This window comes from Mytilus edulis, unplaced genomic scaffold (assembly GCF_963676685.1).
Source record: "Mytilus edulis unplaced genomic scaffold, xbMytEdul2.2 SCAFFOLD_421, whole genome shotgun sequence".
In the NCBI taxonomy this organism is placed as follows: domain Eukaryota; kingdom Metazoa; phylum Mollusca; class Bivalvia; order Mytilida; family Mytilidae; genus Mytilus; species Mytilus edulis.
Window position 1 is genome coordinate 16567 of NW_027268340.1, and position 16885 is coordinate 33451.

Below are 16885 nucleotides of genomic sequence, written 5' to 3' on the forward strand. Positions count from 1 at the left end.
ATATTTAATTTAAAGTATATTTGTAAAGTTTATTTTCATCATAAAAGATTGGATTTTTTTTTATTTTAAACTATCCTTCCATAGTTAAAAGTTAATAAAAAACAACCATTGAATTCTTTTTTTTTTTGTCATGTGCAAATGTTTAAATGTTTTACAGCTTACAACCAGAGATAATGAAATATTAGCCCACTAACTGAAATATTTTCTACATTTCCAACATTCTCTTGGGAAGATTGTCTACTTTGATACCACACAGCTGAGAGATAATGAAATATTAGCCCACTAACTGAAATATTTTCTACATTTTCAACATTCTCTTGGGACGATTGTCTACTTTGATAACACACAGCTGAGAGATTATGAAATATCGGCCCTCTAACTAAATAGTAGTATATATTGTGTGGCAGCAGCAAATATTTTTGCCACGTTGACAAAAATTTTGCTCCCGTCAGCAAAAATTGCATAATATATTTGTTGGATAATATCAAAATATTGATTTTTAATTTGTAAAATATAAAAGAATGTTTTTATTTTTTTTTTCACTGCATTAAACAATTTTAATGCATTACCAATCAATTTAACATTGTTGATATGCTGGATATGGAAGTAGTAAAAGTAAATTGAACATTTAAAAAAAATTTTCATTTCATTAAACAATTTAACGCATTACCAATCATTTAAATTGTTGATATGCTGGATATGGAAGTAGTAAAAGGAACATTTAAAACAATTTGAGAGCTTTAATTTGATAAAAGTTTAATTGGTAAATATAATAATTAACCCTAACCCTAACCCTAACCCTAACCCTAACCCTAACCCAAACAAAAATATCATACATTATAAATTATTATTATTATTAATAAAACATGGATGAGATAGAATCATGTGAAAATATAGCCAGACTTGATAACATATTCGATATAATATATGCAAAGTCAGTTTTTGACATTCTGAAGAAGGAAAATCAAGTGGAACACATAAGTGGAGGAAATGCATGGGATTTTTTTTATCAAGTAGAAACAGATAAAGTGTACACCGATTTTGTTAATTTAGTCAGACAATCAAATATTCCAGATAATGTGAGAGTCTACTATCAACTTACATTTTTACAATCAACAGATTGGAAAAATACTATATTGAAAACACCGCACAGAGCATCTCGCATAATAGATAAAGTTGAAAAAATGATAGATTTGGAACCTATTTTTAACAATGGAAAATGATGATTTAGATGAAAAACTTAGGAATGTATATTACAATACAGCAAATGGGGGAGCATACCTAAGTGCTGAAAAAATTTATCAAACGTTGAAGACATCAAGAGATGGAAATGTACCAAGCGTATACAAGATCAGGAAATGGATGGAAAAAATAGACGACTACAATTTACAAAAACCTGTAAAACGTAGAATTAAAAGAGTGAAAATAATTGTATCGGAACCGTATGAGCAATACGATGCTGACCTTATGGATGTATCCAACATACAGAAATATAACAATAAGACACGTTTCCTGTTGGTTGTTATCGATATTTTCACACGGTTTTTATGGATTTATCCATTAAAAAACAAGTTTGGGAAGACAGTAGCTGATGCATTTGAAAAAATCTTCAAACATGGTAAAATCCCTTTGAAGGTTTCCACAGATGCGGGAACTGAATTCAAAAACAAAAATTTGAAACGTGTGTTTAAAAAATATGACATTTACCATCATGTCTATTTAAATTCCGACAGTAGTAAAGCGTCAATAGCAGAGAGGGTCAATTTGACATTTCGGAGGATGATGTTCCGATATTTTACAAAGCATAGAACTTATAGCTATCTCAATGTTATACAAAATTTGGTAGCAAGTTATAATGCAACGCCACATAGAAGTTTAAATAATACAGCTCCAAAAGATGTGAATGAGAAAAACAAATATGATTTGTGGGCATATATGTATATTAAAACTCCACCCAAAGAAAAACGAATCAGAGAAAAGAAAGAAACATTAAAAGTACAACGTAAAAGAGGGAAACAGTTTCATTTTAAAATCAATGACATGGTAAGACTGAGCCATTTGAAGAAACCGTTTCAAAGAGCTTATCAGCAACAGTGGACCTCCGAAATATTTAAAATATATAGACGATTTCTAATACATGGGAAAATCTTTTATAAAGTACAAGATTTTTTGGACAAGGAAGTTGTAGGCAATTTCAATTATACAGAGTTGCAGCGTGTGAAAAAGGAGGCTGACGCATTGTGGTTTGTTGAGAAAGTGCTTAAATGGCGAAGGCGGAATGGTCAACGTGAGGGTTATGTAAAATTCCAGGATTGGGATAAACGTTTTTGTCAGTGGATTCCTGAGAGAGATATTGTTGACTTTTAAAATGAGCTTTTACATGGTCATTAACAGTAACAAAAATTTAGACATTTACCCACATAACAGACCACACAAATTCCGTACATATCTTCAGACGCCAATAGTGATGAAATCAAAATGGAAAGTCGCATTAGTTGATATTAAATTATCATCAAATAATGATCTATATATATATGCAAACATATGCGGTGATGTAATAGTCGATGGTAACAAACAACCCTTATTGAAGCGAATATGTTGCTGCTCTCAAACTGAATACTACCACTTTGATCAACTTGCATACATTCCAGTGGTGAAAAGTGAAATAAGAGACATTGAATTCTTTATTACTGACATGCAAGGGAGTCATGCATCATTTTTAAAAAATCCAGTGTCGATTACACTGCACTTCAGGTCGTATCCATACTTTGCATGATAATCATGGAATTGAACAATTCTCAATATGTGCTAGACCCTAGGACATGGATAATGTACTATGAAAATCTAGCGAATGACAAACATCACAATTCATATCTTAATAATTCATACAGAAGAACTATCCAGAGTGGTGGTTCCCTCACTAATTCAGCAGCTAGCTTCATGGAACCAATCACATTACCACAAAGTAAACCACATGCGCAATCACCCATTAAACTTGTAACACATGCACAGCAGCAGGTGGAAAATGCTAAGTCGGAAATTAGTCGAGCTGTGAAAAAGATAAAACGCAAACGTGGGAAGTTACAAAACAGTAATAGAAAAAGCCATAGAGGGGAGCAGAAGAAAACGAAAAAGACAAAGAAAGGAGGAAGGAAAAATAAAACAAACAGTAAGAAAGGAAGTGTACAGAGTGTGAAAAAAAGATTAAAGAATCAGCTAATTGAAAAGGATATTTTCCAGTAAAATTCAAAATGGCTAAAATAAATCCTGAAACATTTCATGAGCTGCAACCAAGTCAGTTGTCTTTATTCAATCTACCAGGTCATCAAACTGCAGTCACAAGAATCACATATGAACATATTCGACCAGCTGCAACTTTTACAAAGACATCGCCAATAGAGTTTCACATATCTGGTGGAACAGAGTATCTAGACTTAAGTAAATCAACAATGCATGTACGTCTAAGACTTAAAAGAGGAGATGGAACCATAGCAGATAGCAGTGACGTTAATTGCGGGCCTGTGAACTATGTTTTGCATGCATTATTTAATCAAATAGATGTTTTAATTCAAAATAAAATTGTCACATCTTCAACAGGATTTTACCCTTACAAAGCTTATATGCAAACTTTATTGAAATATGGGAAAGAAGCTAAAGAATCGCAGCTCTCAAGTCAATTATGGATAGACGATCATCAAGGAACATTGGATGATGCAGATTGTAACACAGGATCAAATCTTGGGCTCTACAGAAGAACAGCATACATAAAAAATGGTAAAACTGTTGATCTTGAAGGAAACATTTTCCATCCCCTGTTTTCAATGAATCGTTACATATTAAATCAAGTAGGAGTTACTGTGAAATTCTACAGATCGAGACCAGAATTTTATCTAATGTCGGTTGATGAAGATGCTGATTATTACCTTGAGATTGAAGATATGTATCTATCAATAGCAAAGATCCACGTTCACCCCGGCATTGTATATGGCCACGATTCTATACTCAGGACAGTAAACGCTAAATATCCCATTGTGCAAAATGATGTTCGCACAATTTCACTTCCAGCTGGTCAAATAAGTTTTAACTTCAACAACATATTCCAGAATAATAGACCCAATAAGGTATTGATAGCCTTTACGGGGAGTCAAAACATAGCAGGTGACTACTCACTATGTCCGTGGACATTCAAACATTGCCACCTAAGTGAAATAAATCTTAAAGTTGAGGGAGTGCCAGTTTCCGGGAATCCTGTCAGAGTAAAATTTGACTCGTCAAGTGGAGAATCATCCATTGTTGCATTTCGCAATCTATTTGAGGTTGCTGGGAAAACTCTGCAAGACTGTGGTAATGGATTAAACAGAGACAGTTTTTCTGAAGGATATGCCTTGTATGCCTTTCAACTGGAACCAATTTTTGAAGGTTTAGATTATTTAACATTGAAAAGGAATGAACGTGTCAATTTGGAATGCACATTTGATTCTCCCCTCACTGAACCAACAACTATAATCATTTATAGTGAATTTAGTGGATATTTTGAAATAACTCAAACTCGAGACATCATAATTCAAGAATGAACACTATGCAATTGGAGTGTATGATTAATTGTGATGAACTAATGAAGGATAAAATTGTTGGTATATTTGCAGCAGATCAGATACCTAAGATAGTGAGAAATCGACCCATGGGATTTATTTGTAACACTGAAAATCATTTTGAGAATGGTGCACACTGGATCGCCTTTTTCATAAATGAGGAACGAAGAGGGATATTTTTCGACAGCTTCGCACACTCTCCCGATTATTATTCACGTCACTTCTTAAAATTCTTTGAACACAATGCGATATCTCTGGAAATAAATCAAAAACGATTACAGAGTGAGAATTCATCAGTATGCGGTCAATATTGCATTTTCATCTTATCACTCTTATGTAGAGAGTATGATCTAACTAACATTCACGATTTTTTCAGTGATAATCATCAAGCAAACGACATCTTTGTTTTCAATGTGATTGGTAAAACCTATTCACACTGCATATGAAAAAGTGTTTAAAATGATGAGACACATGGTAACAATCATCATTCGAGCAAGAGGTGATCATCATGAGTTTGGTGAAATTTCAAACACCCATGACTTCAATATGTGTCGGTCCAACGGGTTCAGGAAAAACTACATACATTAAAAGATTATTAGAGAACGCTCAGGAAATGTTTACAATACCACCTCAGAAGATATACTACTGTTACAGCATATGGCAAGATGTCTTCGATGAATTGAAAAAAACTGTCTCCAACATTTCATTTCAACTGGAACTGCCTGATGAAAGTGATTTTCTTGTTGATAAGGATATACACACATTATGGATCATTGATGATAAAATGGATGAAGTAGTGGACTGTAAACTGATGCAGAAGATTTATTGCGTTTTAAGTCATCACACCTTAACATCAATTATTTTTATACTACAAAATTTATATCAGAAGGGGAAGGTTATGCGATCAATCAGTTTGAATTCTCACGTCTTTTTTCTTTTCAAAAATGGTAGAGATTCACTGCAAATACAATCTTTAGCTCGACAAATGTTTCCAGGTCAAGTTCGCTTTTTCATGGACGTTTACCAACGTGCAATTAGCAGACCATACAATTGCTTGATAGTGGATATAGCACCAGGTTCAAACCCTGAATATCAGTTGCGCGCAAATCCTTTTCCGGGGGAGGACACGATTGTTTATCAACCAAAATGATTTTAAAAGAATCAAGTAGAAGCTTCCTTAAATTATTGGCGAACACTACACCTGAACAATCTGCTCAAATCATAAAAAGCACGGACCACAGACAATTACAACTATTAGTAGAAATAGTATTCAACTGTCTAAAAAGCGTCATACCATTGTCTGAGAGGGTTAAAAGGAATCTTTCAACTTTTGCAAAGTTCATTCGTGCTGTGGTAGTTAATAATATAACACCTCAGTTGAGGAGAAAACGTTTACTGAAGATAATTGTTATTATTCCAACATTGATATCATCTTTTTTCAAATACTATGACTCGGGAGTTAATACTATTACCCAAGGAGAAATATGAAAGATTGATGAATATGTCCAACCAATGTGAAATTGTTAATGTGAAAGAAAAAGAAAAGGAATATGATGGTAAAGATAGTGACAGTATAAAAACAGAAATAAACCTAGAAGAAGATGTAACCAAACAACATGGTAGTGGTCAGGTTTTGCAAAAAACAGAATTGAAAAATTTAAAAGAAACTGTAGATCGATCAAAATCAGACAATCAAGAGGAAAATAGGATGGATGTTGATGAATATGATGGTGCAGCAGAGGGTAAAGCTATCAAGATGTCTCCTGAAAAATTCTTAAGAAATGTGGAAAAATCGCAAAATCGCAAAAGATTAAAGAGTAAATGGTTATCATTTCATTTGTAATGAAGAAGTGGATTATTTAAAACTATTGGAGACTTCAATCAATCACTTGTATTTTTCTTTAAATTTGTCTATATTTATATATGTATATAATATATTGTCTATTTGTATATTTACACTGTGTACCTTTAAATTTAATTAATAAAATAAATATTTAGATAACATATGTTCGCCTATTAGTTCTAGTCCACGATCGCGTAGTATATATAAAACGTTGAAAGTGCTATTGATATCACAATTGTCATGGCTGATGATCATTTCTGCGAGGATTTATTGCGTCTTTATCCTGACAGTAACCCTCAATATCAACAGCAGTTGCGAGAGTTAAATGATCGATTGAGTGTTGATAATGACAACAGATCAAATCTTACGGTTAAGGTCTATTCATGTTATTATTGTAAACTTCTGTTTGATCACCCTTCCAAACTGAAGAGACACCAGAGAAACAGTTGTACATTTCCATGTCGACAATGTGATAGACATTTTGATTCAGCGGAAAATTTGTTTAAACATAGCAACATCGATCATACAACTTATCAGACTGGTTCAGGAAACACTGATTCAAATTCACATACTACAATCAAACATAAAAGTGTGGATAAGTCTGCTCTCTTGGGAATAGCACGAGCTCGTTTCATTTATCCGAATGAGGATAATGGGGAAAAGTATGATCTTCTAGCATTTTTATCTGGAATTAAGCATGAGGTAAAAACTCATTTACAAGAGATGTGTGATGAACTCGGTCATATTAAGTGGTATATGAATTGTCTTGTGCAAATGATCAAGCCGAATGGAGGTGAAGGTGGTAATGATTTAAAGAATAATGCACATTTTATCTCGAAGACATCGAATCTAGTTGATAGAGCAAATATAGATGATGAACATGATATTAATGTGACATATCAAAAAATATTCAAAAGTTTTGATGAGTATATACGAAATGGGAGCGGTTGGTCATTAGATCATATTAAACACATTGAGATTAATACAGCTAAATATAAACCTTTAGGCGGTGGATCGTATATACCCCTACCAAGAACTCTTGCTGCAACCAGAGCGTTACTCAACATAAGAAACTTAGATGAAAAATGTTTTGTATATGCTATTATAGCATCCATACATCCTACGTGTTCAGGTGACCCTTCTAAAGTGCATCACTACATCCCATATGAACATGAATTGAACATGGAAGGTATACAATTGCCCGTTGCACCATCATTTGTGAGTAAATTTGAAAGGCAGAATAACATTTCAGTAATGGTGTTAGGATTTGAAGAGGGTGAATTTTTCCCCCTCCATGTAACAGGTCTAAGAGAAGCTCATCATGAAGTTGACTTATTGTATTTGAAAAGTGGGAATAAAAGTCACTGGTGTTTGATTACAGATCTCAATAGACTTTTATATCGAACAAAATGCTTGGGACGCAGTCATAAGTATTGCAGATTCTGTTTATCAGGTTTCACCAGTGAACATACTTTAGAGAAACATATAAAATACTGCTCAAAATTTGAAGCTCAACATGTGACATATCCCACCAAGGGGGTAGACGATATACTAACATTTCAAGATCACGCCAAACAGTTACAAACATCATTTGTTATTTATGCTGACATGGAAACATTTTGCGAACCTATGGTTACTGAAGAGCCAGAAGATAATCGAACCAGCACAACGAAATTAACAAAGTTGATACCATGCGGGTACGGTTATCAAGTTGTTTGCATCGATGACAGATACACTCAACCACCTAAAATATATAGAGGTGAAAATGTTAGTGAACACTTCCTTCATAGTCTTCTTGACGAAAATAAACGTATAAAGGTTATTTTGAACAATCCTGAACCCTTGTGCATGACTGTTGAAGATGAGGAAGATTTTCAATCAAGTACACATTGCCACATTTGCATGGAAGAATTTACAGATTCCACTATCCGCGTTCGAGACCATGCACATGTTTCAGGTAAATTTCGTGGCGCTTCATGCAGAGATTGCAATCTTAATTTTAAAGAACACACATTCGTGCCAGTTATATTTCATAACCTGAAACAGTTTGATGCACATTTAATCTGTTCCTCGATAGGTATTTTCAAGAGTGAAGAAATTGGCTGCATAGCCACGAATGCAGAAAAGTACATCAGTTTCAACCTATCCAATCTGCGCTTTATCGATTCATACCAGTTTTTGAATTGTTCACTAGAGGAATTGGTATCGTCAATGTCTAAGGAGAATCCGAAAGAAACATTTAAACATTTTACAAAAGAATTTGATGATGATAAGCGGATTGCTCTTTTGTTGAAAAAAGGAACATATCCTTACGAATACATTGACAATGCAGCAAGGTTCAATGAAACTGAATTACCCTCTATAGACAAATTCTACAGCAATTTATCAGAGAAAACAATTAGTCAAACCGAGTATGAACATGCGCAACGGGTATGGAATCAAATGAATATTAAGAATATAGGCGAATATCACGATCTTTATCTAAAAACTGACGTTCTATTATTAGCTGATGTATTTGAAACTTTCAGGAAGAAGTGGATAACGAACTATTCCCTCGACCCTGCAAATTATTACACTCTTCCAGGGCTTTCCTGGCAATCTGCATTGAAAATGACTGGTGTGAGACTTGAGCTATTGACAGATCCTACAATGTGGCTCTTCTTTGAGCAGAGTATACGAGGAGGTTTAACAATGGTGAGCTGCAGACATGCAAAAGCAAACAATCCCTACTTGAGCAATTATGATCCAGCTTTACCAACTTCATACTTGATGTATGTAGATGCGAACAATTTATACGGTTTAAGCATGAGCATGCCATTAGCTGTGGGGAAATTCCAGTGGTTGTCAGAAGAGGAAATAAACGATTTCAATGTCTTAAATGTATCCAATAACGCTGACATCGGATATGTCATTGAATGCGATTTGGATTACCCAGATAACTTACACGATCTTCACAATGATTTTCCTCTTGCAGTTGAAAAAGGAGTGATAACAAATGAAATGCTTTCACCTCATTCACGTCATCTGTATGAGCAAGCAAATGATGATGGGAAAGAATACCAACCGAGCACCAAATTGCTAGCTACTTTGAAAGATAAAAAGCATTACATCTTGCACTATGTGAATCTAAAGTTATACCTCAAACTAGGTTTGGTTTTGAAGAAGATTCACAATATAGTTTCATTTGAACAGCGTCCATGGTTGAAACAGTATATTGACTTCAATACCGAAATGAGGAAAAAGGCTACTAGCAATTTCGAGCAAAAACTTTTTAAAAATGGCAACAATGCTATTTTCGGTAAATCAATGGAATCGTTGCGGAAACATATCAACTTCTCTCTCTGTCATAGGTGGGATAAGTTTCAAAAACTTACTGCAAAATCATCATTTAAAAGCTTTAAGATATTCAACGACCACTTGTGCGGCGTGCTACAAACCAAAACAAAAATTTTCTTCAACAAACCAATTTACCTAGGACAAATGATTCTCGATCTGTCAAAGGCGCACATGGTTGATTACTACTACAACCACATGAAAAAACTATACAAGGAGAATGTAACATTATGTTACACAGATACTGACAGTTTCATTATGCATGTGAGAACTGATGACATATATAGAGACATGTCGTTAAACAGTGAGCTATATGACTTTTCAAATTATCCAGCTGATCACCCTCTATCCATCTACCACTCTTATCCCAACCATATATCACGGAATTAATTACCCCTAATTTATTCCCTAATTAGACTATTGTTTTTATTTCTCATCCGGGTATTTAATTCCTCAAAATATTTGCAAAATGTCACCCATCAACACCATGTTTATATTCATCATCATTTGTTTCACAATGTCAGCTGTTTCATGCTCGCATGAATTGAGAGATGTATGCACAGTGGAGGGGGATACTCTCCATTGCAGATGGACTGGAGCAGGGCTCTACAACACCAGAATCCGACTAGATGTAAAGAAAGTCGTATTCGAAAGATTTTTTGTTGCCGGACAATTGGACCTTGCAAATAATAGAGACCTGCATTCAATTGAGATCAAACAAGGAAATTCTAAATGCAGCAATGTTTTAGCAGCACCAGAAACAATAACAATTGTTAATGGTATACATTGTGATGTAAGTATATAGGAAATTAGAAAAGAATAACAGAATAATAAGAGCTTTAAAGTAATCACGTAGTATTGTCTCTATATGTAAAGTGACTAGAAACAACCTAAACTATGAGCAGATCTTATATATTATTTATTAATTTTATTGTGTAAAACATTTCTTACATTATGTATATTTTTTTTTTACAGAATGGAGTCATAGCTTCTACAACAACAACAGCAGCAACAAGAGTAACACCAGGATCCACATTGTCAATCGGCACCACTGATAAACAACTGGTAAGCATTTATCTGATATTTTTTTAATTAAAACGTCCGTTTTGTTTTCTATTTTTATTAGGAAATACATGTACATGAACGAGTCAATTTGTATTCTCTATAGTATAGTGCTTAAAAACAAATTAAAATGTGAAGGATAAGATTTTTTAATATCAACATTTTCATGAAATACATGATTTTATTTCTTTATTTCAGAAGTCAACACCACATGCACAGGAGGAAGACAAGGGTCTAGATAATATTAAGATCATTCTTATAATGATTTTTGGTAAGTATCTAAATTTAATTTATTTATTTGATTGACAAACAATATAAAAATAAAATAAATAAATAAAATAAAAATATATACATGTTCTAATAAAAACACTTATTTATAAATAAGAAAAAGATGCGGTATGAGTGCCAATGTATTATAGATCAAAGTATGACCTTCAACACAGAGCAAAAGCTCACACCAAACAGTAAGCTATAAAGACAATTCAAACAGAAAAACCAATGGTCTAATCTATTTATATATATCAATATATTTTATAATTTTTAAAGTAAGTGACATATTCAAATTTATCTTTACAGCATCTCTAGCATGTGTTATGCTCTTGTCGCTGATGTTATTTTGCATCTGCAAAAAGAAGAGAACTGCAAAAACCAATTTCCGCCAACACCAATTCTCCTTCAATGTCGATGCAGATTCACTATCCGAAATAGAAATTGCAGATTTTGTTAATACACCAAAAAAAACTGTTTAAGTTAATATCTATCTCTGTATTTACTACTTTTTAATTTGTAGAATATATCCTCATCGCAATTTATGAAAGGCTTCAAGAAATTATAAATTATTTTTTTCCACCACGTGAAAATAACAGACGAGTAGCCCCAGCACAACAACAACCACCAAGAATATTGAGAAGATCAAACAGGATATCTATTCGGCCACAGAGACTAACCTATGATTAATTTTCTAAACTTTTAAATTTTATGAAATTTTTTAAATTTTTTTTCTAAATTTTATATTTTTTTTATTTTTTTTTTTCTAAATTTTATAATCTTTTTTCTAAATTTTATAAACTTATTTATACACTGTTATCTAAATTTTAATAATCACTGATGAGGATGTATTCTACAAATCTACTTATATTATGAAAAATTATATCACCAAAACTTTTCAATTTTCTTTCATTTGATTTATTTGGATTAGTTACACTTTATTTTAATTAAAGAAAAGATTTTGATTATACTCGCATTTCTCTACTCTCATTTTATTATATTGTAAATAGTAGTATACATGTAGTTTGTTTTTATAAATTCACCTTAGTTTATATGTTTCATGCTCATTCAAACCATAAATTTCATTATAAATCTATTCTTTTCATTAAATAATCTACTTTCTCTGGTATTAAAGTTCATTATTAATCTATTCCTTTCATTAAATTATTCTTTTTAGTTTTCCATTTACATATGTTTAGTTTTGTAATAGAAATAAATTAAATTAAAAAACAAATATGATTGGTATTATTGTATATATGTAAATAATATATATATGTATATAATGTTTGGAGAACTTTTTGTTTTTATGTTTACTTTATCATCATTTTCATCTTTGGAATTTTTTCATATGAGAATTTACAGCATCCAAATTTAATTACAACATATTATCGCATATTTTATCATATTGTGTTTGCTTAAACTTTTTTTCTTTTGTTTTTATTACTTTTTATAGTGCTATATGATTAAGTTAAACCTAGAGATAAATATATAAAAATTCTTGATTTGTAACCGCTGTCATGGTGCTTTCTATAACATGTTTTATGTGAAAAAAATGGTGCATTACAAATGATGTAAGTTTTTTATAACCAAATTTCATTTGATAGTTCTCTTGTTTATATTATTTACAATTGTTATATAAATAGTGCAGAAAACTTGATTTGTTTTGAAACTTACTATGTTGTTTCATGGAATAAAGTATTTGTATTTGATATGTGTTAATAAATTAGACTTTTCTTAAACTTTTCCCACTGCATTGCTACCCCAATCAATGTGGATGATTACCAGTTGACACCATTTGTATATCATCTAGAAATTTGCAAACAAAAACTTTGCTTAATTAATTTTTATCTACTTTAAATTTATTAATTATAAAAGAAATATGGTTTAATTGCTGATGAGACAACTCTTCAAAGAGGTCAAACCACAAGCTTCAATCTCAAATCTTGTCAAGAAAATGAAATATTTACACAGGAAAAAAGAAGCTAGCTGAAAAAAAAGTCATGAACAAAACAAGATTCACCATTTACAATGATCCAAAGAAAAGAAAAGAGCATATCTAGAAATTTGCAAAACAAAAACTTTGCTTAAAACATTTTTATCAACTATTAATTATAAAAGATGGTAATCCACAAGCTTCAATCTCAAATCTTATCAAATGAAATATTTACACATGGGAAAAATTAGCTAGCTGCAAAAAAGTCATGAGCAAAACAATTAACTACGATCCAAAGAAAAGAAAAGAAAAAAGTAGCATGTAGGGGGAAAAATAGAGAGAGAGAGAAAAAGGAGATATGATCCACCATTGAAAATATGATCCAAAGAAAAGATGATCCAAAGAAAAGAAAAAAGTCGCTTATGTTCTAACGAAGGAAAAAATAGAGAGAGAGAAAAAGGAGATAGGATTCACCATTGAAACTATGATCCAAAGAAAAGAAAAAAGGTGTTTTAACGATGAAAAAAATTAGAGCGAGAGAGAGAGAGAAAAAAAAAGGAGATAGTAATGAGATGTAAAAATAATCGTCAAAATCCAACTCGATTTACCATTGAAAATATGATCCAAAGAAAAGAAAAGAAAATAGGTTTTGTTTTAATGAAGGAAAAATTATATATAGAGAGAAAAAATAGTAATGAGATGTAAAAAATAACCATCAAAATCCGGTTCGAACAAATCTATAATATATAATTGATCTTAAATAAAAACAATCAAAATTTATTGAGTAATGATCACTTTTCAAATTTGAAAGGTGATAAACACTTTATATTTAAACTGATGAACTAAGATTTAATGTAAACAGAAGGTGTATTATCCAAATACTGCCGCAATATTGGAGATCAATCTGACATGAAAAATCGCGATCGGGACAGATCTACACTGAAATTACATATGAATTAATAAAATGGTGTAACATGGATAATGGAAGGTTGGCGAGCCTTTAGGAGTAAATAAGTGTTGGAAACTATTATTCATAATTTAATGAAACGGAAGCTTTATTCCTTTATTAACGCGGTACACTCAATTCTATCATAAAGCGATAAAAATGATGAACCAGGTTGAGTACATGAGGGGATTTGGTGGAGAAGTAGAGCGGGCTGAGTTGAATTTTGGAAGAAAGAAGAACATTGCGGTTACACCGTACAAGGGATATGTTTATATCCACATAGGCAGTTTAACAAGTAGCAGAAGCATAACTCTTGGGACTGATGAGTTTAAAGAGCTATGCAATCTGAAGCCAGTTCTTTTAAAAGCTGAGGCAGAAATAAAAAAACAGGTTAGTGATTTCTAATATTTAGCAGTAAATATTTACATGAACATATAGCTAAATTATTATCGTTCAGCAGCAAATAGTTGAGCGTGATATATATTTTATTCTCTAAGAAATAGGAGCGATCTACAAAATTATTTTAAAGTAAGATATTGCGAGTGTTTAATAAAAGCACCAGCTGCAGATGTTTCACCTTATATGTTTTTTCGTAAATTTCACTACTGCTAGTAAGTACACATAATTTTCAAAGTTATTGAAAGCGAGTAAAAACTATATGATAAACGTTCTAATTATCCTTCAACAGCAAATAATTGAACATAAATATATACTTTATAGGTTTAATATACAACAAACGTTTTAGTTAAAAGTAAGTTATTGATAGAGAGTATTTACAAGCGGCTTGCGTTCAGCTGCAGATATTTCACTTGTTTCTGGGTTGATTTCACCACTGTTAGTATTAATTTTCAAAGTTATTGATAGCAAGTAAAAAATGTTTTGATAAACGTTCAGTTGCAGATATTTCAACATTTTTGTTTCTAGGTAAATTTCTCAACCGCTAATAAATACGAATTTCTTTCCCACAGCAAACGTTGATTTATATGATTTCTTACACGTTCAATTGTTTTTATTATATATTAATTTTTTTAGCTGCAAAAACCTAGCAGGAAAAAGAAGGTTATAGTTGTTGAAGAGGAAGAAGAAGAAGAAGAAGAAGAAGAAGAAGAAGAAGAAGAAGAAGAAGAAGAAGAAGAAGAAGAAGAAGAAGAAGTAGAAGAAGAAGAAGTAAAAAAAGTTACTTTGAAAAGAAAGGTAAAACAACTTTTGTTTTTTTTTTCTATGTAAATCAAAATAAGTAGTTATAATTTTCAAGTTTATGAATTTAAAGTAATTATCCAATTAAATGTACCATAAAAAGAAAAAAAAAAAAAAAAAAAAAAAAAAAAATTGAAAACATTGAAATAACTTTAAAATTTTAAGATGATTTTCTATATTATGATATTCTTATTTTAGAGAAAGGTGATTGCTATCAGCGATAGCGATGAGGAGGCGGGGAGTGTCAGAGTCGGACGTCAGAAAGGTGATTGTTGCAGCAGAATCTGGCCCGTTCAAGGGGCTAAAGAAGAAAAAGAAAACAGCTGGAGCTGGATTCATACTTTCTGAAGCAGTTGAAGATGGCGAGTGAAGATAACACCAGTAAGTGATCAAATTTTTATTCTGTTTCTAATATGTTCTTATATACAATAGTTAGGATAGAAATCATTTATAACTTAGCAACATTTTTCCAATCAAAGATTGATTTATCAATATGTGAAATACTCGCTTTAAGATAAAACCATTGCCTTTGATTTAAAGCGATTTCATTTCTAAGAGGATCATTTCTCAATAATACAAACAGTTCACTATTCAATATACATGTATTTACAAAAATATCTTCAGATAAAGCAAAAGTGTCCATTTTATTACAAAATAAATCGTTTCCGCTACTGTTTCGTTTAACATCATCAGATATGAATGGAGGATCATTTTCACTGTTTAATGGCCCATTTATTAATATAACTGCTAGAGTTATCGAACAGAATAACAATCCGACAATTTTCATCTTTGCACCAAGCCAGTGCAGTTGTGGAAACTGGTCACTGATTTCAGCTGTATCCATATTGATAAAATTGTAATCATGCTCATCTGTCATTTTAAGTGAATATTCTTCCACATTTGCACTACTCAATTCATCCTTTCATTTATTTTAGAAATCTCCATTATGAAATCCAATTTCTTAATACAGGTGTCGCACTTTGTTCATTTGTTTTCATGCATGTATCTGTAGATTTATGATGTGAAAACTATTTTACTAGAGTTTATGTATCTTATTTATTTCTTTTAGCCAATCAGAACAGAAAAAGGACAATGGGAGAAGAAGTAGAAAAAAAGACACTGAGTGAAAAACGAAAGCGGTCAGCTCCACCTTCATTAAGAACTTTATCTGTTGCATGTATTTATAATAAATTAACAACAAAATGTGATATTCAAATGAGAGATTTTTTTTGTAAAATTCCCTCACCAATTTTAATTATTTTTATGGATTATGCAGACTTTCAATTTGTTTTAAATCCTGGATTTGCCGAATTAGATGTGTTTAATGCTGCCGAGGAAATTTTTGATCAAAGATATCAATTAAATAAAATGATAAGGGAATGCAGCCATTTCACATCTGAAGAGATATTCATTCATTTAAAGAACGTCCCAGGGTCTGTTTTAAATTCACTCGGACTTTCGTTCAATAGGGAGAACTTTTCCGATATTTTAAGGAAAATATTAAACATGCGATTTTCACGTGTTTAATTTACCAAAGAATATGTCTCATATATTTTAATCTAAAATTTAAGAAATTTATTTGTAATATTTTCATCGTGTTTGAAGGTCTTTTTCCCCATTGCACAATGTATTTCACTGGTGCGTTTGAAGGTGTAATTCCCCATTTTCATAATTGTGTTTAATTTACCAAAGAATATGTCTCTTATATTTTA

At 31.8% G+C, this 16885-nt stretch overlaps 5 protein-coding genes and 1 long non-coding RNA gene across 7 annotated transcripts; all 6 read left to right on the forward strand.

Annotated features, from left to right (window-relative positions):
* Positions 1–1212: 1212 nt before the first annotated feature.
* LOC139507328 (uncharacterized) lies at positions 1213–2367 on the forward strand. Its single transcript, XM_071295709.1, has one exon. It carries the CDS (start codon positions 1213–1215, stop codon positions 2365–2367), a length of 1155 nt encoding a protein of 384 aa, XP_071151810.1.
* An 884-nt stretch (positions 2368–3251) lies between these two features.
* LOC139507330 (uncharacterized protein F54H12.2-like) lies at positions 3252–4574 on the forward strand. The gene has a single exon (XM_071295710.1). It carries the CDS (start codon positions 3252–3254, stop codon positions 4572–4574), a length of 1323 nt encoding a protein of 440 aa, XP_071151811.1.
* Positions 4575–6675: 2101 nt separating this feature from the next.
* Positions 6676–10158, forward strand: LOC139507331 (uncharacterized). Its single transcript, XM_071295711.1, has one exon. It carries the CDS (start codon positions 6676–6678, stop codon positions 10156–10158), a length of 3483 nt encoding a protein of 1160 aa, XP_071151812.1.
* A 79-nt stretch (positions 10159–10237) lies between these two features.
* Positions 10238–12806, forward strand: LOC139507325 (uncharacterized). Of its 2 annotated transcripts, none has more exons than XM_071295706.1 (4): positions 10238–10561; positions 10744–10833; positions 11029–11101; positions 11407–12806. In XM_071295706.1, the coding sequence occupies exons 1-4, from the start codon at positions 10238–10240 to the stop codon at positions 11577–11579; spliced, it is 660 nt and encodes a 219-aa protein (XP_071151807.1). In that variant the 3' UTR covers positions 11580–12806. The 2 variants fall into 2 exon arrangements, with proteins under 2 accessions (XP_071151807.1, XP_071151808.1); XM_071295707.1 differs by having other exon boundaries at positions 11621–12806.
* Positions 12807–14135: 1329 nt separating this feature from the next.
* LOC139507326 (nucleolin-like) lies at positions 14136–15299 on the forward strand. Its single transcript, XM_071295708.1, has 2 exons — positions 14136–14366; positions 15009–15299. Exons 1-2 carry the CDS (start codon positions 14136–14138, stop codon positions 15201–15203), a joined length of 426 nt encoding a protein of 141 aa, XP_071151809.1. The 3' UTR covers positions 15204–15299.
* A 117-nt stretch (positions 15300–15416) lies between these two features.
* LOC139507327 (uncharacterized) lies at positions 15417–16389 on the forward strand. Its single transcript, XR_011660655.1, has 2 exons — positions 15417–15554; positions 16243–16389. It is a non-coding gene; the product is annotated as an uncharacterized lncRNA (long non-coding RNA).
* Positions 16390–16885: the final 496 nt, after the last annotated feature.

Coding starts and splice junctions, on each gene's coding strand:
- LOC139507330 (XM_071295710.1), top strand. CDS start 3,252: ATGGCTAAAATAAATCCTGAAACATTTCATGAGCTGCAACCAAGTCAG.
- LOC139507331 (XM_071295711.1), top strand. CDS start 6,676: ATGGCTGATGATCATTTCTGCGAGGATTTATTGCGTCTTTATCCTGAC.
- LOC139507328 (XM_071295709.1), top strand. CDS start 1,213: ATGGAAAATGATGATTTAGATGAAAAACTTAGGAATGTATATTACAAT.
- LOC139507325 (XM_071295706.1), top strand. CDS start 10,238: ATGTCACCCATCAACACCATGTTTATATTCATCATCATTTGTTTCACA. Junction 10,562..10,743: donor TTAATGGTATACATTGTGAT/GTAAGTATATAG, acceptor TTTTTTTTACAG/AATGGAGTCATAGCTTCTAC. Junction 11,102..11,406: donor CATTCTTATAATGATTTTTG/GTAAGTATCTAA, acceptor TTATCTTTACAG/CATCTCTAGCATGTGTTATG.
- LOC139507326 (XM_071295708.1), top strand. CDS start 14,136: ATGATGAACCAGGTTGAGTACATGAGGGGATTTGGTGGAGAAGTAGAG. Junction 14,367..15,008: donor AGGCAGAAATAAAAAAACAG/GTTAGTGATTTC, acceptor TAATTTTTTTAG/CTGCAAAAACCTAGCAGGAA.